This window comes from Octopus sinensis, linkage group LG2 (genome assembly GCF_006345805.1).
Source record: "Octopus sinensis linkage group LG2, ASM634580v1, whole genome shotgun sequence".
NCBI lineage: Eukaryota > Metazoa > Mollusca > Cephalopoda > Octopoda > Octopodidae > Octopus > Octopus sinensis.
The window spans coordinates 60,733,156-60,758,895 of NC_042998.1; the positions used below are offsets into that span (position 1 = coordinate 60,733,156).

Here is a 25,740-nt window from a genome sequence, read left to right on the forward strand (position 1 = left end):
GTCCCTAAAACATGTACTGAGAGTGATGAAAATCAAACATCCAGCCAACATCATGGTGTTTGGAGTGATCACTACTGATGGTAATGTTACGTCTCTATTCACCTTCTCACACAGCCTCAGACTTAACACAGAGGCCTACATCAAGTGCTTGGAGGAAGTAGTGCTGCCCTGGGTCAAGAGGGTGGCTGCTGGAAGACCTTATGTCTGGCAACAGGACTCTGCACCAAGCAGGAGAACCCAGTCATGGCTGTCAGACAATTTCTGCAACCACATCACTCCTAACATCTGGCTACCTAACTCACCAGACTGCAACCCCCTCAAAGATGAACTGAAGGCAAGGATTATGGCAGTATTCACTAACTTAAACAAGGAGACAGTCCAGAAGAGTTTCAGGAGATTTCAAAGTCTTCTGGAGGCCATGGTTGAAGTCAGTGGCAATTTTATTGAATAAATTTACTATTTAGTATTTCAAGATATTTTAATGTAATTTTGGTAATACAGTTCTATATTTAAGAGATGAGGAATTATGTACATTATTTACATTACTTACTGATGACAGATACCTTAGCAATGAGAACCCAGGTTCAAAATTTCCCCAAGACACCTGATGAAGGCAGGTGGGTATATCAGCTGAAAATTTGTGTTAACAACAAACAAGATGAGGATAAATATCTGTCAACTGTAAATAATGTAATTTTAGTAAATATAACTGTTAAAATGAGATATAAGTGTTATTTTCATTTTTGTGTAATTTAGATGACAATATATTCACCGCACCCAGTACATATGACCTTTTAGTGGCCTTGACCTTTAATATTTAAGTGTTCTTTCATCTTCTTTTACATCTACATATATATGTACATATATACATATAAATATGTATGTATCTATGGGGTTTTTTAAATTTCTATGTAGCAAAATTACTTACAGGGCTTTGGGTAGCCCAAGGCTACAATAGAAGACATGTGCCCAGGGGCTTGCACAGTAGGATTGATCCTGAAACTATGTGATTGTGAAGTGAATTTCTTAGCTTACACATCCATGCTTAACCACATAGACATTCTCCCCCACCTCAAATGAAGTGTTCACATTTAACGTTAATCACATGAATTTTAACAAATGTCTCCTGATTTCTCAATATGATTGCAAAAGCTATGCATGCACACACTTCACTTTAGAAAAACTAAACAGATGTACACAATAGAAAAATGATTTAGAACAGAACAAAATACAACAAAAAAAATTATGAAATATATGATGAATTAAATGAAAATCAAATTATCATTTTGTTTTTTTTTTTATAAACTTACTTTGAAGTTGAATCTTACAATATTTTGTGGTGCATGTGGGTTATTGGCTGTCAAAATGCGAGTAAATTCTTCTTTCAGTTCCTTTAATTATAAAGCACAGAGAACATTAAAAGCAGAATTTGTGTGTTAATAGAAATAATTTTTTAAACAGTTTAATCATACACACATAAACTAATAACATTGACAGATTACCAGAGATTTAATTTTCTCTTGATTACTTTTCTGATTTTTTTTTTTTTGTGCTTGTTTTAGTAATTTTTGTATTTGTAATTAATTTATTGTCACAAAAGAGAAATTATTTTTTGTTGCCTAACAATGAATATCAAGGCTTAGTAGTTAGGGGTGTTGGACTCATGATCATAAGGTTGGGGTTTCAAATCTGGGACCAGGTGACATGTTGTGTCTTTGAGCAATATGCTGCATTTCACATTGCTTCATTCTACTCAGCAGAGTAATACAGCCCTTTTCAGCTCTATTTCTCTCTAGCTAGTGTATCTTTAATTTTCTTCATGTGCTGTGAGGGCTGAGAGAATATTTATGTCAGCTCACCAATACAGAGGCACCTAGAACAGCTTGTTAAAGAATGATACATGCTAGAAGATCATACTCACTAGCAAGTGATGTGTATAACTATTTTTATGGGTGTATCTCAATCAAGGAAATCAATGGACACTTGTTGAATGTCTGCAGGCAATGACTTTAATGTGGAGTAGAATGCTACATTTTATTCATAACACACAATATGTAGTCAGAACTAGAATTTAAATTCAAAAGTAAGATAATAATAATAATAATAATAATACTAATACTAATAATAATATAATAATAATAATAATTAATAATAATAATAATAATGATAATAATAATAATAAATGCCCTGATGCAGTACCAGACAGTAGCTCTCATGGCTTCTGTTCTTAACTGATTGGAAGTGTTATCATGTGCATTGTTTTGTCTTGGTATAAAGGATGAGCTACAGCAAATATTCTGCTCAATACCACAGATTTGCTTGTCAGTTGTTTGACCGTAACTAGTTGGGCACATCCCTCAGTGACTGACAATATATGCATATCTGATCACAAGCAGAAGTAGTGGGGGAGCATCATAGCCATGTGTTGAAAGGAATTCTTAGAGGTTTGGATAATTCACCTTTGGAAACATGCGTGGTTCGTTCAACATCCTTAAACAATCCTTATTCAGGGACCTTTTGAGCGGGATGGGCTACTCGACCAGATGAAAGTTCTAACTGGGCCCCACCTGCAAGGTCATGCACTGTTTATCTTGATATGAAATCACCATGTCGTGCACATATGGTTGTGATGCATGTGCCTGGTGTACCCTTATCAGAGGGGTAGCCATGATGGGTATACTGGGCTTCATATATTTCACCCCAGTGTCACTTTGATGGCATGCACTGCTCCCTCACTCAATAATAATAATAACAATAATAATAATAATAATGAAATTATTGTATACAGTGCTCAGATGCACCACAACTTGTCAAAAGTGCATATAAAGCATATGCAGTAATGTACAAATGTCTGGAAAGTGAATAGTGTATGAGTCAGATACATGCTTGCATGTGTATGGAGGGGAGAAAATCAGGTGTAGTGTTGGCGAATCTCAGGAAGCATGGAAGTTCTGAAGGATGCAGTGCTCCGACAACTAATAACTGATGCCGGCAGTTTGTTCCATACTTCAGCAACTCTTAGCGTGAAAAAATGTTTCCGAAAGTCATGGGAGCTGTGCTGTTTTCTGACTTTGTAAACATGTCCATGGGTGTTAGACAGGTGGAGTTTGAAAAGGGGCTCAGAGTTACTTTTAGTAAGATGACTAATAATTTTATAGGTGTCTGCCAAGTCAGCTGTCAGATGTCAGAGTTTCAATGTATCCAAGCCCAGTGAAGTAAGGCATTCAGAATACGGCAAATGACTGATGGAGGGTATTCTCTTGGTTGCTTGAATCCAATACGAACAAGGAACACTAACTCTGACGCTGGACTGACTTCTCTTGACCTACATTTATCATTTGCAAGTCAGTATATTCATTGTTGTTATGAGTTACTTAAGTGAAGTACTGAGACAGAATGATTGCTACTAAATATAGAAATGAATGCTTCATAAAAATTACTTTTAGCTCCATTGAGTAAATGGCTGAACTCAGTACTGAAAGCTAACAGTTAGGTTGTTAATTTTATAATGACATTACTGTTTAGAGCAATTAGTTATTCAAACCACTGTGGTACATAATACCAATTAGATGGACTGAGAGTTAAGCATCTTGGTCTTGGACACAGTGAAATGCTGCTGACAGAATATGAACTTCTAGCTTCTGGGCCAGTTGGAAAATACTCTTTAAACTTGATAATCTCTGTATCTTAGGAGTAATTAATTATGAACAAATTATTAATACAATTAGTTTCTCTCATTAGATGACTAAGTCAACTACATGTCTTTTAATGAAAAAAAAATAATGTATCCATCAATGGGTTATCATATCTACTGATAAAACCAGTAAAAGCTTGGGTCTTCTATTCAGGCTACCAGCAGGAGGAATTGAAATCAGTAGTTTGAGTTAACAAGGAAATCTCTACATAGATGTTCAATTGGTTGGAAATAGCAGTCACCTCTTTACTCTCAAATCATCTCATCTTATGAAAAACAACCCTGAAAAAATAACCAAGAATGTATTGGACATTACATCTGAATAAAAAATGGGTCGCAACGAGAAAGCTTTTCACCATGGGTCTGCTCACTCAGAGATGGTTGGAGCTAAACAACAACAAACCACTTACCAGTTTTACCATATTGCAACAGCCTACCATAGTGGATTGCTTATACCCTTCAGTACCTACTTATATCCAGACAGACTGAACTATTCAAAACTTAACTGTTTCTACTGCAATGGACACTATGCAGTACCAGTGACAAACTGCTGAACTTTTTATTGGAGATTCCTTAGACTATTAACTTGGTTTTCCAATTTGTTTTGTGCAAGTGAGAGATGTCAACCATCACATATACACAATAGTTTTTTTTTTATTAGTTTACCAGCAAGGGGAAAATAAATAAAAATTACTCACAGTTTCAGTCAAATAGAGTTGGTCATCCGGCTTCACTAATGTTTTACTCTGCCAAAATATAACCACAAATAGGACATTGAGTGTAATTATTATTGCCCTTATGTACAGTTAAACAAGATACAGCAAGCAGAAAACTATGGGGAATGGAATGCTGAAACAGTGTATGCTGAATTTATAAGGGACACCATTAAAAATATATTCTGAAGCTTCTTTAACTTTTTGAGGTTATCCCTGATAAATATTGAATAAGCGTATTATTGTCATTTATTAAGTTTTCTGTCTGTTTTTCTATGCCAGCATGAGTTAGACAGGTACATATATATATATATAAATATATATATATATATATATAATATATATATATATATATATATATATATATATATATATATATTATATATATATATATATATGTATGTATATATATATATATAATATATATATATATATATATATATATATGTATGTATGTATATATATATATATATATGTATGTATGTATATATATATATATATATATATATATATAACTGAGGCATGGTTTTACAGCAGGATGCCCCTACCTTCTTTTCATGTAAGGACTTTTCATTCCATTTGTCTTCAAAAATGCAAAGCTCACAAGGGTTTTGTTGATAGGGAATGTCAAAAAATATCACTGTTTGTAGCTCAGTGATTTTTCATACAAAGCATAGAATGTAAATGCTTCCCCACACATACACACAAAAATACATACATACATACATACATACATACATACATACATACATACATACATACATACATACATACATACATACATACATAATGCATGCATGCATAACTACCTACCTACCTACTTATCAAATACATACATATAGAAACACACACATGCATACATACATACACACATACATACAGACAGACACACACATACATACATAAACACATACATACACACATGCACACATACACACACATGCATACATACATACATACATACATACATACATCATACATAAATACATACATACATACATACATACATACATACATACATACATACATACATACATACACACATACATACATACAGACACACACATACATACACATATGCACACATACATACATACACACACACATACATACATACATACATACATACATACATACATACATACACACACACATATATACATACAGACACACACACATACATATACACATACATACACACATGCACACATACATACATACATACATACATACATACATACATACATACATACATACATACATACATACATTAATCAAAGTACAAGCTCCAATGTCAGCTTTGGCATGGTTGACATTTGAGCATATCCTGCCAAAACATGCAACCCACGCCAGCATAGAAAACAGATGTTAGATGATATACACACACACAAAACAGTTTCTGTCCACTAAATTCATCCACAAAATGTTGGTCAGCCAGAAGATGCAGTAGAAGGCACTTGCCTGAGTTGCCATGCTGTGGGACTGAACTCAAAGCCATGTAATTAAGAAGCAAACTTCCTTAACGACATCTAAGTATTTATTTAAATCCATCTACATCTGTCTATCTATCAATAATAAAGTTGAATTTCAATATTGATTTCTACACAATATGACATATATTTAAATTCATGCTCTAGTTGCAATGATATAAGATAGCTATGGGTGTAAATAGAGCAAAAGACATGAAATAATAGAATTAGTATAGATTTTTGTTGACACTCATCCTGAAAATAAGTCCTGGTAAGTGTATGCATGAATAATAATAATAATAATAATAATAATAATGAGAAGAAGAAGAAGAAGAAGAAGAAGAAGAAGAAGAAGAAGAAGAAGACTTGTTTCATAATGTTAAAGATTTTTAACTAAGACTCCAATTTCATTCCGTACTTAAGCATAACATTTGAACTTATTTTGTTATGTTGAAAGATTTCAGTTATCTCATTCAATAATTAACATTAAAAGGAATGTTAAATTTCATATTGTTTCTTTCTGTCATTCTATAGTTAAAGATTGCCGATATCTTAACACTCAAATGTCATGACAAGATGCATAATATTATAGATGACATTAAATATTACTGGTGATAGTTTGAGACAGAAAATAACTTCACTGACAGGACTCAAACCATGCATTTTTCACAAGCTGGGTAAAGGCATTAGTGATTGCAAAATAGAGTGTCTGCTTCTCTTTCTGTTGAAATACGCTGACTTTGATTCAATTAATTATTAAAACAATGACAAATTTGCTAAAATAACCTTGTCATTATTAAACTGGTGTTTGCAGCATAAATTAGCACAAAATTTTGATTCCACATTTAAATTTAGATTACTTTAAGACAGGAATTTTGTATCATAGAACCAGTGACAGTCTCAGGTGGCTTGGCATCAAAAAGAATTAAATCTATTTTGCTGCTATTTTTAACAGTGCTGTTTTTGTCTCCACAAAATAATTGGCCAGTTACATTGCACTAACATAATAATATTATAACTATATTTTCAACTGCCCAATATAACAAAGTGCCCTATTTGATGTTATCAGCAGGAAATAATGCTGTGATGTAGTTTTTTAATGAGTTAACTACTAACATCTTTGGTGTAAAATTATATTGGATACACTACATTGTACTTGCAACTTCATCTTATCAAATTTATTCCCACTAGATAATTCAGTCATCACTTAGTACTTTTAGTAGAATAGACTTATCATTTAACTGCTTTGTTGACATATTTCTTTTAAAATATACTACATTTTATTTCAATTGATTCTGAAGATAATGAAGAATTTACTAAAATAAGTTTTTCATTATTAAACTGGTGTTTGGAATATAAATTAGCACGAAATTTTAATGAATAGTTTAATTTAGATCACTTTAATATAAGAAGTTTATATCACAGAGCCAAAGGTGGTCTTAAGCAGGTTGGCATCAAAAGGTTAAAGAATATATTGTATCATACTTACATGCATCCAGTCTTCTGTATCAGCATCCCCAGTTTCAGTTAAATCATCACCATCCTTCAAAATATGAGAACAATTTAAACATTTTATAAAATTTCAAGGAACTGAAAATCTTTACGAAAGTAATTATGAAAACAAAAGACACAATTTCACGTGTAACTTAATGTAGCATGTAAGATCACAATTAGCTGACTTAGCATTGTATTGAATATCCAATTAAAAGGCCAGTGTTTCATGCCCTGTCACTGGTACTTTATGGTGTTATTCAAGACATTTAGCTGTTAGCAATTGAACTTAACAAGTTGTAAGTTGGTTTAGATCAGCCTCAATAAAGTAAACCTGTAATCAAAGAGGTTCCAGTCATGACTATCCTCATTTTTTTGAGACGTGTATTTACCTTGTCTCTGATTTTTTAAGGCATTAGGGTGTGATTAGATGGAAATTTGGCTGATATCCCTTGCAGATTGGAGCTAGTCTAAATCAAGATTACAAATGCATGTAGCGCTGTGGAACTAATGTGTTTTATTAGCAGCTTGCAGTGCTGAGTTTTATTCCAGCTATAGGAAAAGCTATTTCTAGAGACTAGCATATTTGCCAAGAAAGATTTATCTCTCACCTGCTTTACATTATAGAAACTGGAGATTCATCAAATAGATTAGCTTTAAATTAACTAATATGGTGTTACAAAGTAGACAGAAAGCTACTGTTAAAACAAATCAATAAAATGAGCCAACTCAAAAGGATTTATGAAGTTAATCAACCTGCTAGAAATAACAGCTAAATCTTTCTTCAGCTCCACCCCTACATTTTTTTCAAAAAGGGAATGAAACGTTGGATAATATTGTCATACATACACAATGCTCAATAAGTCAAAAGGATGGTCATAGCTAGGATACCTTTAATCAGATTAGTGGGCTTCTCTATGAGGGGTTAAACCATAAGAAGAAGTCTGCAAAATGATCCCAGTTTTTAATTTTGTTTTTTAATGATTTTGTTAAATGAGGAAGCACTGCACCTATAACCATTTCTATGGTCTACAAGACTATGAGAATAAAAGGAGAATTATTCTCAGACCAGGGGCCTGGGACAAATGTTTGCACTTGAAAGGACTTTATACAAAGCACCCAGCAATCATGTGCTTGGGCTAAACTATGTAATGGATTGAGTTGAAACTATTTCATTTTGCTTATATTTTTAATGCCCTTCATTAAGGCATGGAGCTGGCAGAATTGTTATCTCACTGAACAAAATGCTTAGCAGCATTTTTCCAACTTTACATTCTGAGTTTAAATTTTGCTGAGGTTGACTTTGCCTTTCCTTTTTGGCGAGGTTTATAAATTAGAACTAGTTGAGCATGGGTCAATGTAATTGACTAACTACCTCTCCCAAAATTTCAGACCTTGTGCCTTTAGCAGAAAGATTTCTTAATGGCTTTAGTAGAAAGTATGGTCACTTCAGCTCTGATTGTCTACTTGCTCTGAAGTCATTAGAGCTGATCACCTGTTGGTGGATACTACAAATCATGAAATGTTAAGGCATTTGTTGCATACATTACGGAATAAAAGAAACAAAAGAAATACAAGAACTGGAATATGGCAGAGTTGTTAGAGTGTTAGATACAATGCATCGTAGTATTTATCCCAACTCTCTAAGCTCTGTATTCAAATGTCAAGATAAACTTTGCTTTTCCTCCTTTCAGAGTCATCATCATCATCATCATCGTCATTTAACACTTGTTTTCCATGCTGGCAAGGGTTGCCAGTCCAATATAGTGGATTGACAGACCTGTTAAAAGGTAAAGCAAGATGGCTTGCAGTATCTCCTATGGCTCTTTGCATTCTACTAGCAATACCTTCAGTGATACTGGTGCTAAGCATAATTGGCCCAAGATAGTGGCCTTTTCCTTTGGATAAACATCAGTGCCATGGAGAGAGGGGAGTCTTGCACGTATGAGCAAGAGATAGACTTTCTCAAAGAAAAAAAAAATACCTTGCCTAGGCATACACATTCTTGTGCAAATAAAGGATCATATTGGTTGCAAATTTTGGAACAAGGCGAGAAATTTCAGAGAAGAGGTTTAGTCTATTACATCATCCCCAGTGCCCAACTTGTACTTGTCAATTCCAAAAGGATGAAAGGCAAAGTCGACTTCACAGGAATTTGAATTTTGAATATAAGAATGGACAAAATGCCACTAAGCATTGAGTAAAAACTGTTCTAAGCATAATGATTTTGCTTATTAACACAAAGGAGTACAGTCAATTAAATGGCTATTACCAGTATTGTTAATTACTAGTATTGTTTCATCAGCCTTATAAAGTGGAACATGAATAAATTGATAGAGTAGTATTCAAAATATTCTATGGTGTACAGTTTATGTCACTCTATATTCTGAATACAAAACCAAAGTCAATTTTGTTTTCATCCTTCTGGGGTTGAGGAAAAGCAACATTCAAGAACTGAGGGTGATCAACTCAACTCTACCCACAACTACAAATAAATTTGTAGCCCTGTGCCAATGTTTCCTAAGTGGAAACTGAGATTTTGTGGTTACTGTTGTAGCTCTGTTCATATAATAGGACAAATTATTCTAATTTCTCCATTTCAAAGAATATACGGAATTCGTTGTGTGAGACTTGGCGTCTGCCTATTGAACAGCTCAGTTGGCCATGTATAAGCTTCCTAGCTGTGTTAATTGATCCATGATTAAGTGGATATTAACATATTTAATGTAGCGATCCTATCTTCAAAATATAAAATATAAAATGAAAAAAAGAAAAAGTAGTGAAAAGAAGTATCATTAGCATTAAGAAACACAAGGGAAATAACTCTGGAATCCAAGTTCATTAAAAATTGAATAAGGTCTGCAGTGGGGAGCAAGTTGCTTTAATTGAGTATGCAGTTTAATAATCCACAATGATAAGAAATTCTCTTACACCAGAATGTATGTGTGTATGTTGATGAAGAGCTCCGCTCAAAATGTTAAACCCTCCTTCTTTCTTTCTTTCCTGAGCATCCCACAATACTATACTTGTTCCACGTCCTCGTGTTGTTGTGTTTTCTCTTAGTGTTTTCATGTTTGGATTAACTATATATATATATATATATATATATATATATATGTATATGTATGTATGTATGTATGTATGTGTGTATATATATATATATATAATATATATATATATATATATATATACCTACAGATATATATATATACATATTTTATGGATGTCATGAAATCCAACTGGTTTTCACTAATTAAATTAGCTTTTCAGTGGACATTGTGAAGTAATCAATTCTTGTGACAAAGGAGTCTTGCCATTTTGGATGCTTGAAAAGTAAGAATGAGTCTAGAGAGTGGACAAATATATATTTATATATATATATATATATATATATATATAAAAGGAAATGAAGAAAATGCTGACAAAATAATTTAAGTAATTTAAGTAATTTAATTAGGTGAAAGTTCTTTTTACCGGTTGCGCATTTGTTATGCTTATCAAAAGATATTTTTTTAAGAGAGATAGAGTACCTTTCTGATAGATTTTTTCCTCTTATCTGATAAGAGGAAAAAATCTATCAGAAAGGAACTCTATCTCTCTTAAAAAAATATCTTTTGATAAGCATAACAAATGCGCAACCGGTAAAAAGAACTTTCACCTAATTAAATTACATAAATTATTTTGTCAGCATTTTCTTCATTTCCTTTTTTATATATCACAACTCGTGTTCCACATCTCCTTTTTTAAATATATATATATATATATATATATGTATGTCTACACACACACAAACACATATATATATGCATTTTCAAACCTTCTTTCATATATATATATATATATATATATATATATATATATGTGTGTGTGTGTGTGTGTGTGTGTGTATGTGTGTGTAGGCGCAATGGCCTAGTGGTTAGGGCAGCGGACTCGCGGTCACAGGATCGCGGTTTCAATTCCCAGACCGGGCGTTGTGAGTGTTTATTGAGCGAAAACACCTAAAAGCTCCACGAGGCTCCGGCAGGGGGTGGTGATCCCTGCTGTACTCTTTCTCTCACTCTTTCTTCTGTTGGCCTGCTCGCTTAGCCAGTGGGGTGGCGTCATTCGAAGGTTAAAACAATGTGAACGCATTGTGACCAGCGATGTGTGACAACATCTGATGGTCTGGTCGGTCACGTGATCACGTGATATATATATATATATATATATATATATATATGGCGGTGCCCCAGCATGGCCGCAGCTCATTAGCTGAAACTGGAAAAATCAAAATCAAAATCAATCATATATATATACATACAAAAGGGTAAAGGGTGAAAGTTATAGATATAGATATATTTATATATGTATTAATATATATAAAACAGTTATAAACAATAGCAATAACAAACTATAACAACAACAATAATAACAACAGTTATGATACCTTTGTTGATCCAGCTTGTTTGGAAACACTTAATCTCCGTTTTGATATACCTTTTGTTAGTATCACCGATGATGGCTGTTAGTAATATTAGTAAGGAAAAATATGTTATTTGCATAGCAAATGTCGAAGTATATTTGATGATGATGATGATGATGACGATGATGATGATGATGATGATGATGATGATGTTGATGATTACCATGATGACCACTGTTATGCTGATTACTAGACTACAGATAAAAACATATTCTTAATGCAAGACTTTAACCTTTTTGCATTGAAACTGGTTATATATAGCCAAAATATTCCAATTGCTTTATGTTCAAACTTAGCAGATTCAATCTCTCATACCTACCCTACAATTATATCATTGTAAAAATAAACAATCACCTCACTGAAATCCAGAAGCTACGAGATTAATGTGTAGTTAATTCTAAACAATGTGAATAAGTAAGTATTACATTTGACAGAGTAACCTGAAAGCTAATGAGTTGAGACATAAAAAAAAACTACATGAATTAGATTTTTTTCCAAATTTTCCATGTCCATTTTTGTCATAATTGATAGATTTTAATGAAACTGTTGTGTTTTGTTCTCAAAAGCTCGATGACCTTCCTACTTCTAAAACTTCAACCATAAAGTGTGAGGGAAACTATTCTGGTTATCAACCAAACTGAGGGAAACAGAGTTATGTGCTTTACTTAGGACTACAAACACAATAACTGCTATTATAAGATATGAACTTATAATGATATGAACAATAAAACCCAGGACTTTAACCTTGTAACTATTGTGACCCTCATAATTGGTTCCATTCTATATGCTTCTCATTATTAATTTTTCTAATGTTTGTTTAATTAAGAAGCTCGCTTTGCTACCATAAGATTTCAGGTTCAGGCAAGTGTTTCTCCTACTACAGCCCCAGGCCAACCAATGCCTTGCAAGTGAATTTGGTAGATGGGACCTGTGGAAGTCTGTTATATGTGTGTGTGTGTGTGTGTGTGTGTGTGTGTGGTGTGTGTGTGTGTGTGTGCGTGTGTTTGTGTGTGTGTGTGTCTTTACGCCTGTGTTTGTTTTCTTCCCTGCCATACACACACCACTTGACAACTAATATTGGCTTGCTTATGTTCTCATAATGAAGCAGTTTGACAAAAGAGACCAATAGAATAAGCATCAGACTTAAAACTTAAGTACTGGGGTTGATTTGTTCAACTAAAATCCCTTCAAGGCAATGCCCCAGCATGGCTACAGTCCAGTGATTGAAACAAGTGAAAGATAAAGAATAAAAATAGCATTTCATTCGTTGTATAGTCAGGATAATCATTTAAACAATACATATACCATTACATTGTCTTTGTTTTAGTTGTCGATAGTCCTTAACACTACTTGTGTCAAAAACTGTTGTTAAACCTCCACAACTTGATCACTGACACAATTAGTAAACTGTAAACAATACTATCAAGAAATCACAAAAGAAGACAAGTTAACATTGTATGTTAACATTATATGTGTATGTTTTAAATGGTGTGGGTGATTCTTTCACATTGAAATTAATTCAGTTTCAACGCATGAACTCATTGAAGGTATGTGGCTTTGAGGTTAGGTTTTAGGCTTACAATTTGCTAGTTCATGAGTTTAATTCTTGGGTTTGGCTAAGCATTGTATCTTTGAGCAAGATTCTTTATTTTGTATTGCTTCAGTGCTCACAGCTGAAAATGGCACAGTCGCATTGAGTGGCTTTAACTCTGATAGACAGACATCCATTTCAATGGCGGAATCTTGTTCTCTCAGGATAAATGCTTTGAAAATCCTGATAAGCTCCAGCCACTTAAGCCTTTAGGCTTGAGGTAAATGCAGTCTCAGGTCAAGGCAATTGCTTACAAGCACCACTCCAAAACATAATTCATGATTCTTTCAGTAGAAGAGGCACAGAGTTTCACTAATTGATTTTATCTTAGTATATTGCTGAATGTGTATGGTTTAGTGGTTAGGGGTTTTCAGCTCACAATCACAAGGACATGAGTTTAATTTCAGGAGTATATTGTGTTCTTAAGTAAGACACTTTATTTCACATTGCTCCAGTCCACTCAGCTGGTAAAAATGAGTAATACCTGTAATTCAAAGGACCAGCCTTTTGACTTCTTTTGTCATGCTGAATCTCCCTGAGAACTATGTTAAGTGTATGAGTGTCCATGGAGTGCTCAACCACTTGCACATTAATTCCATGAGCAGATTATTCTGCTAATCAGATCAACTGGAACCCTTATCGTTGGAACCAGCTTATATTGCTTGTTTAGTGTTAAAATCCATATACATATTAATATTGATATCCTTTCTAATTTTTAGCACACGACCTACAGTTTTGAGGGGAGTGGGAAGTTAACAACATTGGTCCCAGTAACTTGACTGGAATTTATTTTATCAATCCTGAAAGATGAAAACCAAAATAAGCCTCAGTGGGATTTGAACTCAGGCCGTAAAGAGAAAACATCCATATTAAAGTAGAAGCATGGATGTCATCATTATTATCATCGTTTTATATACTCTCTCTCTCTGCTGATATGGGTTGGACAGGTTTTCTGAGGTAGTATTTTACTGTCATCAACTCTTTTAGTCACCTCTTATAATATGCAGGACATTATGTAGTTATTTGGAAACCAGGATATGTGCAGTGTTACAGAAGCATGGATTTGCATGTTGTTTACCATTCATCTATGTGGTACAAATGGAATCTGTTTTATTAGGTCATAACTATTTGCTTTATCTGGTGAAGGGAAAAAACAATGGGTGGAGTAATATTGTTTGAACTTATAAATCATATTGTTACTTAATCTCATACCCAACATGAGACTAACATTCAATTTATTGATATGTGAAGGGATACTAAAGCAGACTTAATAGGACTTGAACACAGAAACATGAAGGAACTGATGTTCCCTCAAAGTTCAGTTCTCCACTACATTGGACAAGTTCCTTAACCCCTTGGGGATCAATGGGGTGCTGCAGCCATGCAGCATATCTTTGGTGAGAAAACCTGGTGGAGCCTATCATTCTCCAGGTTAAATTCATTTTTACCAGATGACTGGAGTGGAGCAATGCGAAATGAAATGTTTTGCTCAAGAACACAACAGATCGCCTGATCCAGGAATTGAAACTACAATCTTATGGTTGTGAATCCAACACCCTAACTACTAAGCAACGTGCCTCCACTAGTGATACTCATTTCTACAGCTGAGTGAACTGGAGTAAGATGAAATGAAAAGTTTTGCCCAAGAACACAACGCATTGCCCGGTCCAGGAAACGAAACCACAATCTTATGATCATGAGTCCAACACCCTAACCACTAAGCCATGCACCTCCACATGTTCTCTACAATACTGATTGCTAACAGATAATAGTGTGGTATTTTTGATTATATTAACTGAGAATTTGACTGGTATTGATTTTATCAATAGCTTTGTATGAAGAAACACAAAAGTCAGTCTAGTAGGATTTGAAAACAAAATGACCAAGGTTATAACTAAATGCAACAAAAGACATTTTGTTCCATACTGGTCATCAGTTTGCAGTTAATATGAAGCATATATAACAGACTCATTAATGTCAGACAAACATACTATGTGGTATTTAGTTATAACTATTTAGTTTCTAAGTTCAAATCTTGGCAAGATCATCTTTTATCCTTCCAGGTGATAGGTCAATAAAATAAAGTACTAGGCACAGGAGTGGCTGTAGTAAGTAGATTGCTTAACAACCACATGTTTCCTGGCTCATTTTGACTGCGTGACACCTTGGGCAAGTGTCTTCTACTATATCCTCGGGCCGATCAAAGCCTTGTGAGTGGATTTGGTAGACGGAAACTGAAAGAAGCCCATCGTATATATGTATATATATGTGTGTGTGTGTGTGTGTATTTATGTGTTTGTGTTCGTCCCTTCAGCATCACTTGGCAACCGATGGTGGTATGTTTACATCCCCGTAACTTAGCAGTTCGGCAAAAGAGACTGATAGAATAAGTACTAGGCTTATAAAGAATAAGTCCTGGGGTCGATTTGCTCGACTAAAGGCGGTACTCCAGCATGGCCACAGTCAAATGACTGAAACAAGTAAAAGAGTTAAAGACTGGAATTGATTTAATAGAATACATTGTCCCCTAAAATTGTGTGTGTCTAAATGGAAAAACAGTTGTATACCTTACTGTATATCTTATATACTCATTTATTTTAAATCATGACTGGTGGATACAATAGTATTATTGGTTATTTGTTTCCAATATGATAGTTACTGGTTCAAAACATTTCTAAGAGTAAGAGTAGCAAGGAAGTACCTGTAACTTGAGACAGAATAAATATCTGTTTTGTTCTTAAAACGTTGGTTTTATGGGTTTTTTTTTTTACTGATATTTTATATTCTTTATACAGTTTGCATCAGCCAAATATCATTCACAAGGTATTGGCCAACCCAAAGCTATAGTAGAAGAAACTTGCCTGAAGTGCCTTGCAGTGGGATTAAACCAAGAATTCTAGGACTGTAAATATTTGATGAATTTAGTTTTTTACTCTTACTTGTTTTAGTTTCGAATCCAATTTGGATCAAGATTATCTGTCTTTTCAAAAGGAAGGTATGAATAATAATAAACTAAAATTGCTTCAATCAGTTAAGCTTTCTTATGTACAGAAATATTGACCTTTTATCAAGCCAAAAGTAATCAATAAGCAAATGGCATAAAGCAGAGGTCTGCTACAAGGGGAAAGATCTATAGCCTGAGTTTCAATCTGTCTTCTATTACAGCTTCAAATAAAAGATGCATTGTGAACTTTTTTCTAGTGAAAAATTGAGAATCTTGACTCAAGACAGTAATAGTTTGAAAGAACTGGACTGTTAATGTGTTGTATGCATGTGACCAAGTATCTTTTATGCAAATGTAAGCTTCTTTGAATTTTGTTCTGATTCAGAAAAAACCCATTGATTTTGAAATGTTTGATTAATAGGTTTTATTGATATGTTTTAATATGTCTGTGTGTGTGTGTGTGTGGGGGGTCTGTATGCACACATGTGTATATATGTGTACACGAATACATAATTTTGTATATATATGCGTGTATGAGTGTGTATGTGTGCATCTGCACAGGCGCATGCAAAATGAATATCCACATACACACTTATTATTTTTAAAAACATTGGTTAAAAGTATTACTTTGGAACATTGTTTAAACAGCAATGCATTTTCATGGTTTCATTTGTATGAGTTTGAAAACCAGAAATGAAATCAAAAGTGTGAGCTTGAAGTAGCTGTTTTTTGCATGTGTTGTTTATATTTTTAAACAGAAGAACATAAGGATAAGCATTTTCTTCAAACTTACATTTCTTATTTCAAAAAAAAAAAATAATAAAATCCAAACAATGGATATTTCAGAAGGAAACCAGGCTCAGTTTACTAGCTGAGGATTAGATATGAGTAACTCTGAATACTGGAAATCAGAGCCTTTCAGTCACAATGTATTAAAGAATGCTCTACATTTGCACTGAGTTCTATTATCTAAACTTTTGGTGAATCAACAGACATGTTTATATATAGGGAAAAGAATACTTTTATGTAGGGGCCAGCTCTCTTTTTTCAAAAAGAGACTAGCCAATCATTTAAATTCTTTCAGAGATAGGAAAACAAATAATACAAGCCTCATCATCATCATCGTTTAACGACTGCTTTCCATACTGGCATGGGTTGGACGGTTAAACTGAAGACTGACAAGCTAGGAGGCTGCACCAGGCTCCAGTCTGATCTGGAAAGGTTCCTACAACTTGATGCCCTTCCTAATGCCAACCACTCCAAGAGTGTAGAGGGTGCTTTTTACATGCCACCAGCACAGGGGCCAGTCACATGGCACTGGTAATGACCACGCTCAAATGGTGCTTAAGCAAACTAATTTGGTCAATTAGAAGCAAAAACAATAGCTATTCTATTGATTGGTAACTAATTAGTACCACTAAGCCTTATCCAGTAAGGGGAAATAGATGGGACCTATGCATAGAACTTTGCCAAAAATTTACATCAAAACTCACATGAATTAACACAAGACACGAACAAGCCTTAAGATGTTTACACAAATACAGTAGGACCTTTAAGCGATATAGGGATAATTCTAGATAACCAATGCCTCAGCAACAATTGAGCTTGATATAACAAATAGAATAACATTACCTAAACATAACAATATTTAACAACCATCATTAAAAAAAGAACAATCCCTACCATCTGTATAACACAAATCATGAGCAGCCAAAACCAAAAAATGAAAATAAACAAATTTGAACCCTTCAATACAAGCACTACACTTGAAATCAAAGACATAATACACGCAATCATTAAAACAAACAAAAGCCTTACAAAAACAATAATCTCGACCATGACCTGTTTTAGACTAAGCCCTCACTTCAGGCAGGAGTGATGTTGAAGTCAGCAGCACATACCTATACATAACAACACCCCCACTCCCACAGAACACTAAGAAAAATTTACTTCAATCAGTTCACTTCAAGGACAATCAAATGGACAGAACCTGATGAAGGGCACCAACATTATTGCAAGGTTGCATTTGAAACAGTGAGTAGTGACTAAGCAGAAACATATGTAGGTCATTATAATATTCTGTACATAACTATAAAATGAATTTTGAGGATGTACAAGTCTTCATGTTCTTTATCATTATTAATATCAACATATACTACAGATGATTTTTACCATCCAGCAAAGAATTCCCGGAACAATTCACAAAGTGACTAACAAATTATAGCCACAGACGTTAAATACTGACCGTTGTGGTTAGCCATTAACTGGAACTTAACTGAGAGCTAATACAGTATCTGTATCATCATTATCATCACTTATATATATATATATACATATATAACAATGATGATGATGAAGATGATATATATATATTACTCTTTTACTTGTTTCAGTCATTTGACTGCGGCCATGCTGGAGCACCGCCTTTAGTCGAGCAAATCGATCCCGGGACTTATTCTTTGTAAGCCCAGTACTTATTCATCGGTCTCTTTTGCCGAACTGCTAAGTGACGGGGACGTAAACACACCAGCATCGGTTGTCAAGCAATGCTAGGGGACAAACACAAACACACACATATATATATATATATACGACAGGCTTCTTTCAGTTTCCGTCTACCAAATCCACTCACAAGGCATTGGTCGGCCCGGGTCTATAGCAGAAGACACTTGCCCAAGATGCCACGCAGTGGGACTGAACCTGGAACCATGTGGTTGGTTAGCAAACTACTTACCACACAGCCACTCCTGCGCCTGTATACATTTTATATGTATATATATAAAATATAAATTACAGATAAAATCACTATTATGCAACTCATAGTGGTTTTATCTCTAATTTATATTTTATATATTTATACTGTGAAGTTTGATTTAATACTAAATTGAATTTTTCCCTGTAAGTTTGGAGTTATACTCTCTAATATATATATATATATATATATATATATATTTATATATATATACGTACATATGTGTGTGTATGTAAGTGTGTATGTGTTTGTCTCTCATCACTAATAGATCTTAGTTTATTTGTATCTGTGCAACTTAGCAGTTCAGCAAAAAAAGACTGATGGTGTAAGTACCAAACTTAAAATAAATACTGAGGTCAATTCAATTGATTATATCCTTCTAAATGGTGCCCCAGCAGGGCTGAGATGATTATTCAAAGCAGGACACGTCAAATTCCATATATTATATAATATATACACTAACACTGCATGTAGTAAAGTACCTCTCACCTTAATTTGATTTATGTTTATGATGAAAAATTATTTCATGTATTAGATTACGAATGATTTAATTGATAAGATTTTTCAATGTAAAATTATATTAAGCAATATAAGAACCAATTTGTAAAAACAAAACAAAATAAATAACCCCACAGATAGGATACAAACAACATACCTACTGTATGCCATGTCTATGTTATATTGCAAACAGTCTGCAAGTCCTACCCCCTTCTCTCTCTCTCAATAAACTAATACCCTATCCTGGGAGTGATTCATTGTTTATTCACTTACCTTTGCTGTTTATGAATATATATATAATATATATATATATATATATATATATATGTATATATATTTTACAGTGGTAGAGATATTGATTAGTTGAAAATAATATCCTAATAAAGCATTGAAAGCATTAATCAAATTTAATGATTGTAAAATGGCCTTAATGTGTTAACACTCATAACAGAAGATTTAAGCAGCATGTTAATAGATACATTAGTAAAAACTTAATATCCCAATTAAATACAAATAACTAATTATATTTATATTTATCTTTTTCTTTTACGAGTTAGTCAAGGGAGAAGGGACAGTGCCTATGAACATTTTCTGGGCCTCTCTGAGATAGCAGGGCAAAAAGCAATAAGTTATCCTCAAACCAGGGGCCTGGCCTGAATGCTTACAACAGTGGTTTAGTTAAAGCAAATAAAAAATATAAAATCAAATTACATGAAAATTAATTTCACAAGAAATGTTATTTCTACTTATAGAAAGTTAATCTTTAAAAGTTTTTATTATCATACCATTATTTTTTAAAAACCTTACCCTGATTTTTGTCATTCTCCTTCGCAACATATCTGCATTTCCTGTAATCTGAGTGCTCTAAATTGATAATATTGAAGCAATGACAGATGATATTGATATCTATGTTTGATACAACATAGAATAAATTTAATTTCATTTTATATACATTCTACCTTTTTCCATTGTATGATCGACAAAGTCAAAGTAATAATAAGTATCTGTAATATGTCTTACAGATGTGGTATAAGTTGGACATTCACTCTTTGTAATAACCCATGCATTTCCTCACGTCTCACTAATTACACAACCGTTTTTAACTCTTTGAAGAAGAAGCTTATTGATTTTTGTGCACTGAAGATAAAACCGTTTTCACATGATACAAAAAAATCAAAAGTGTCTAGTCAATTCTTGGTATTCAAATACTGATTTTTGGATTTCAATAAAAAAAGAAGGCATTTTACAAAAGTAAACAATAAAGAATGGAGAAAGAATAAATAAGAAAAGGAAAGGAAATTGTCATCATTGTCATTGTTTTTCCATACATACATTAATCTTATGGAATTCATTGAAGCCCTTTCTGTCATCAACTTGCACCTATTTTCAGCTAGGTAATATGTCTCCATGGTTGGACATATTTTCATGGAAGTTTGTATGATGGCAATGTTCATTTATAACTATAATATGATATCAAAATAAGGAGACACAATCTCACACACATACACATTCACACACATATTATATGCAATGGGTTTCTTTCAATTTCTATCTACCAAATCCACTCAAGGCTTTGATTGGTCTAGGGCTAATGCAGAAGACACTTGGCCTTATCACACAGCCATACCCAAATCTTATAGTATATAAATGATCAAAATAAAGCATACATTTGCCATCTAATTATACATCACACCAGGGGAAACAAGTTTTACTCTGTAAAAACTGTGTTACTATTTAAAAGTCAGTAAAAGGATATCTGAAATTCAATAGACAAAGAAAATTATATTCTTGAATATCGGCCCTTTCTTCTTTCTAGTACAACAATAGTTTGAGGTTCAACATCCAAGTTATTTTATAAAGGTTATAATGGAAATAATTCAACATCAGTTATACAACTTGAACAATTTTCCATTTGTAAGAAATGTGAAACAAAATGATGAGAAGTTAAGATAACTAAATTTCTGAATAAACATAAAGCCCAGGAACACAAATCTACGGCTATTGAGTTATACCTCAACACAAGACAATATTCAGATAACTTCGGTCTATTTCGTTGACAATAATTTTCACTCTTACTTCACAGCTTAGTGGTTATTTATAGAAATAATGTCCATTTCTTGAAGTAGTTGTTAAATCATGTTGCATAGTATAGAAAAATCAATAATATATTAAATTAGGAAACCAATGGATTATTTTATATAATGTAATTAGTTAACAACAATATGATTAAATATTAACTCATTTTATCCGTTAGTTTTATCTCTCTTAACAGCCCAATCCTTACCCATGCAAAGTTTATAATCTGTATGTTTCCTCTTTTTTGATTAATCTGAAAAATTTGTATTCAACAGTAATTGAAACAATCTCTGATACTAGGTTTGTGTGGACATATTTAGTATCAGGAACATGAAAACGTTAACTAGAAATAATTATACAGTATGAAAAAGAAATCTAGGACTAACAATATTTCAAATATTTCGATAATTAGGGGAGACAACTTCGAACATGTTTTAGGCTTATTTTTTATTTATCAGCCATGCAGACTTCACAATACTTGCTGTAGTAGCAAGGAAAGAACCACTAAGGAAATGCATAAGTACACTGGTTGATGTAGATAAATCGAATTGTTTTGAGAATAAGTAACACACTCATATGCACGCGCACGCAAAGAAGTTAGTGTTAATATGTTTAATCTAGTGAGCAGTTAACTATTTCCACCAGTTTAGAATTACCTTAATTGTCTCAAATAAAGATAATTAATCTGAATATTAAAGGGAATATTCATATGTAAGAATAAAACTAAAACATATATATTATTTAATTTTTACGTATAATTGCATTTTCTGCCATCAGGCGTATCAATTACTAAACGATTTGAATAGTTTTGTGTTACGCTAAGGTAGCCAATTCACATTGATTAAAAATAAAAACGTTAAAAAGTTCTACGTACCGCTTTCTTATTTAAAGATTTGGATGGCATTTTAAAAGAGTAAATTGAGAAATTAACTCAAACAATTTGGTGCTTGATATCTAGAAATGTAAGGTGTGCGTTAGTTGCTATGGGTTACATAAATATAATCACGGTTGACACGAGGTGAAAGCCAAGATTATTTACGAAGGTAAGGAACAGAAAACACGTTTTCGTTGTGAATCCGGAGTAAAATTACAAATAAATATAATTAAAAATTTTGTTTTTAATCGAAATATCTATCCGGGAAATAGCTATACAATTTAAAGAACTCCAAGTTAGAATCGTTACCTGAAAAAAATTTATAAAATAATCTGTTAATGATTCGTTAATAAAATCGCTCGGAAAAAGTTTTGGTTAATATAGGGCGTAACAAATATCAGAAAATCAAAAAAAAAATGTGTGTAATAGGTGTAAAACAACTTCCTATGAACGAATATGAAAAAAAAAATTCGCGCACGCGAAAGGGGGGTGGGGGAGAGGCCTCGGAAAATTCACATCGGGAAGTTCCGAAAGCGTCTGAGGGCTGAGCCGGGCACCAAAACAAAAAAAATAGTGTATATGTGTAAAACAACTTGCTCTAAACGAATATGAAAAAAAATGCGCTCTCGAGAAAGAGGGGTGGGGGAGAGGCCTCGGAATATTTATATCGGGAATTTCCGAAAGCGTCTGAACCGGGCACAAAAACAAAAACAAAAACAGCGTAATAGGTGTAAAACACTTGCTCTAAACGACTATCATGAAAAAAATGCGCGCTCGCGAAAGGGGGGTGGGGGAGGCTTCGGAAATTTCACATCTTCAGTCCACGGCCTTTAAACTAAGAAAAAATAGTGTAATTGGTGTAAAACTACTTGTTCTAAACGAGTATCAAGAACACACACTCACACATGAATCATAAACTCCGTATTTCGCAAAAAAAATAATAAAGGAAGAAATTCTGGAAAAAGTGAAGAAATGTTGGATCTCCGCCATGTGAATCAAAATACGTGTCAGAAACATCTTGAAATACTACAGAAATTATGTTACGAAAATGATAATGTATACATACCTCTTTGAGTGGTCCATCGATAATGATGATAAAGAAATGAGTTGGATTTGAACTCAGAATATTGACTAACACAACTACATACTACAAGACTCAAAATATTCAGCCAAGTCACCACCCTTTAACTAGCAATAATAATAACATTAATAACATAACAGCCAAAAGATTTATTTGTTCTGAAAATAACAATCATAGTAAATAAATATGTTCTTTAATATTCACATTCATGTGCACAGTTAACACACTTACATACAAACAGTCACGCATGCATAATACAGAACGGAACACATAAATGAAGGATGCTTACTTACTTAATTATTTACATCTAGAGAATTTTGATTAATAAGTCAAATATGCAAATTATAAAGATAATTAATTGCTTTACTAAACAGTGTTGTAAAGGTGAAAAAATAAATTTGGGAAAAAAATACACGCCAAAACTAATTAATAAAGGATAATTAGGGAAGGATTGACACAAAATAATAATTTTTTCTGATAAATGCATCTTAATAAGTGAGAAGAATTGCATATATCTGAACTATTTCAAAGAAAAGCATAAATTTAATGTTTAAAATAGCTTTAACCAAGGAATGAGATCCAACATTTCTTCACTTTTTCCAGAATTTCTTCTCTTTATCTTTTTTTTTTGCGAAATACGGAGTTTATGATTCATGTGTGAGTGTGTGTTCTTGATACTCGTTTAGAACAAGTAATTTTACACCAATTACACTATTTTTTCTTAGTTTAAAGGCCGTGGACTGAAGATGTGAAATTTCCGAAGCCTCTCCCCCACCCCCCTTTCGCGAGCGCGCATTTTTTTCATGATAGTCGTTTAGAGCAAGTTGTTTTACACCTATTACGCTGTTTTTGTTTTTGTTTTTGTGCCCGGTTCAGACGCTTTCGGAAATTCCCGATATAAATATTCCGAGGCCTCTCCCCCCCCCTCTTTCTCGAGAGCGCATTTTTTTTGTCATATTCGTTTAGAGCAAGTTGTTTTACACATATTACACTATTTTTTTTTTGTTTTGGTGCCCGGGTCAGCTCCTCAGACGCTTTCGGAACTTCCCGATGTGAATTTTCCGAGGCCTCTCCCCCACCCCCCTTTCGCGTGCGCGAATTTTTTTTTTCATATTCGTTCATAGGAAGTTGTTTTACACCTATTACACACATTTTTTTTTTGATTTTCTGATATTTGTTACGCCCTATATTAACCCAAGTTTTATGATGAAAAGAAATTAAAAGAAAAGAGAAAGAAGTCGATTTAATATAAATATATATATAGTGACAATAATTATCGATCGATCTAAACACAGAATCGAACTTGCGAACAGGAGACGTGTATTTACCAAGCGGTAAATAATATTCGTCTACTGTTGTCACGTGATTACAATTCTACTTCCGGTAGTTGCATTCGTGGGATTCCTGATATAAATATTGTTTACTGCTGCTCGTTTAATTTCCTTTTGCCTAAAATGTTCTGGCAATACTTCTCTGATCGTTATTGCTGTTATAGTCCGACATAATAGCAAAGACAGTTCAATTACTGGAATCTTATTTACTCTTTCTTTGCTCTCCATCACTATTTTAATTTTCCACTCCCCGTTTGTTTTATGTTAGCTACGATCTGGATTTACAATTCACATTGCCGATGGATGGTATGGAAGACAGTGGCTTTGATAGTGATCCTAAGCCGGTTACACAAACAGAACAGCTGAAAAAAATAGTAGGTACTTTTATTGATTATAAACGAAGATTTTCTGTATGCATAGGCAATAAGTCCATTTGTTTCTTTGCATGTGATGTCCACATTGACCATGTTAGTAGTTCGTGTGTTTGGGGAACTTCGTAAGCTATGGGGGAAACTTGTATCTAACATTATAGGGCCTTCTCTTCGTCTGAAATTAGAAAATAATTTTACACTCTCTGACCCAGGGACAAACCCCTAAGAGACAGATTCTTCCCTTTTCCCAACTGCCTACAAATTTATCCGAAATCGTGAACTTCATTTACAAAATTCTTGCCAACGCAGATCGTCACCAGTTTTCTCGGACTCTTTTTTTCCTCTTTTTTTCTCTCCATGTTTTTAAATGTTGATTGAAAGAGTTTGTAGTGG

The 25,740-nt window shown here is 33.5% G+C and overlaps 2 protein-coding genes across 10 annotated transcripts in view; one reads left to right on the forward strand and one right to left on the reverse strand.

Annotated features, from left to right (window-relative positions):
* The window catches only part of LOC115232642 (dynein intermediate chain 2, ciliary-like), an 87,059-nt gene extending 64,300 nt beyond the window's left edge, over positions 1-22,759 (reverse strand). For 2 of the 6 annotated variants that reach the window (XM_036513594.1, XM_036513602.1), the window contains exons 1-6: positions 22,565-22,759; positions 20,422-20,478; positions 11,794-11,868; positions 7,366-7,419; positions 4,393-4,440; positions 1,311-1,391 (exon numbers count right to left, since the gene is read on the reverse strand). In XM_036513594.1, the coding sequence (XP_036369487.1) occupies positions 1,311-1,391; positions 4,393-4,440; positions 7,366-7,419; positions 11,794-11,868; positions 20,422-20,478; positions 22,565-22,594 (345 nt within the window). In that variant the 5' untranslated portion in view covers positions 22,595-22,759. The remainder of the gene's footprint in view (positions 1-1,310; positions 1,392-4,392; positions 4,441-7,365; positions 7,420-11,793; positions 11,869-20,421; positions 20,479-22,564) is intronic. The other 4 variants (XM_036513623.1, XM_036513617.1, XM_036513613.1 and 1 more) reach the window with 4 other exon arrangements.
* Positions 22,760-25,020: 2,261 nt separating this feature from the next.
* LOC115228533 (protein FAM219A) overlaps positions 25,021-25,740 on the forward strand; it is an 87,694-nt gene continuing 86,974 nt past the window's right edge. For all 4 annotated transcript variants that reach the window (XR_005003928.1, XM_029799113.2, XM_029799106.2 and 1 more), the window contains exon 1: positions 25,021-25,350. Coding sequence is in view for 2 of the 4 variants with exons in the window: in XM_029799106.2 (XP_029654966.1) it covers positions 25,276-25,350 (75 nt within the window). In the remaining 2 variants the exon portion in view is untranslated. The remainder of the gene's footprint in view (positions 25,351-25,740) is intronic.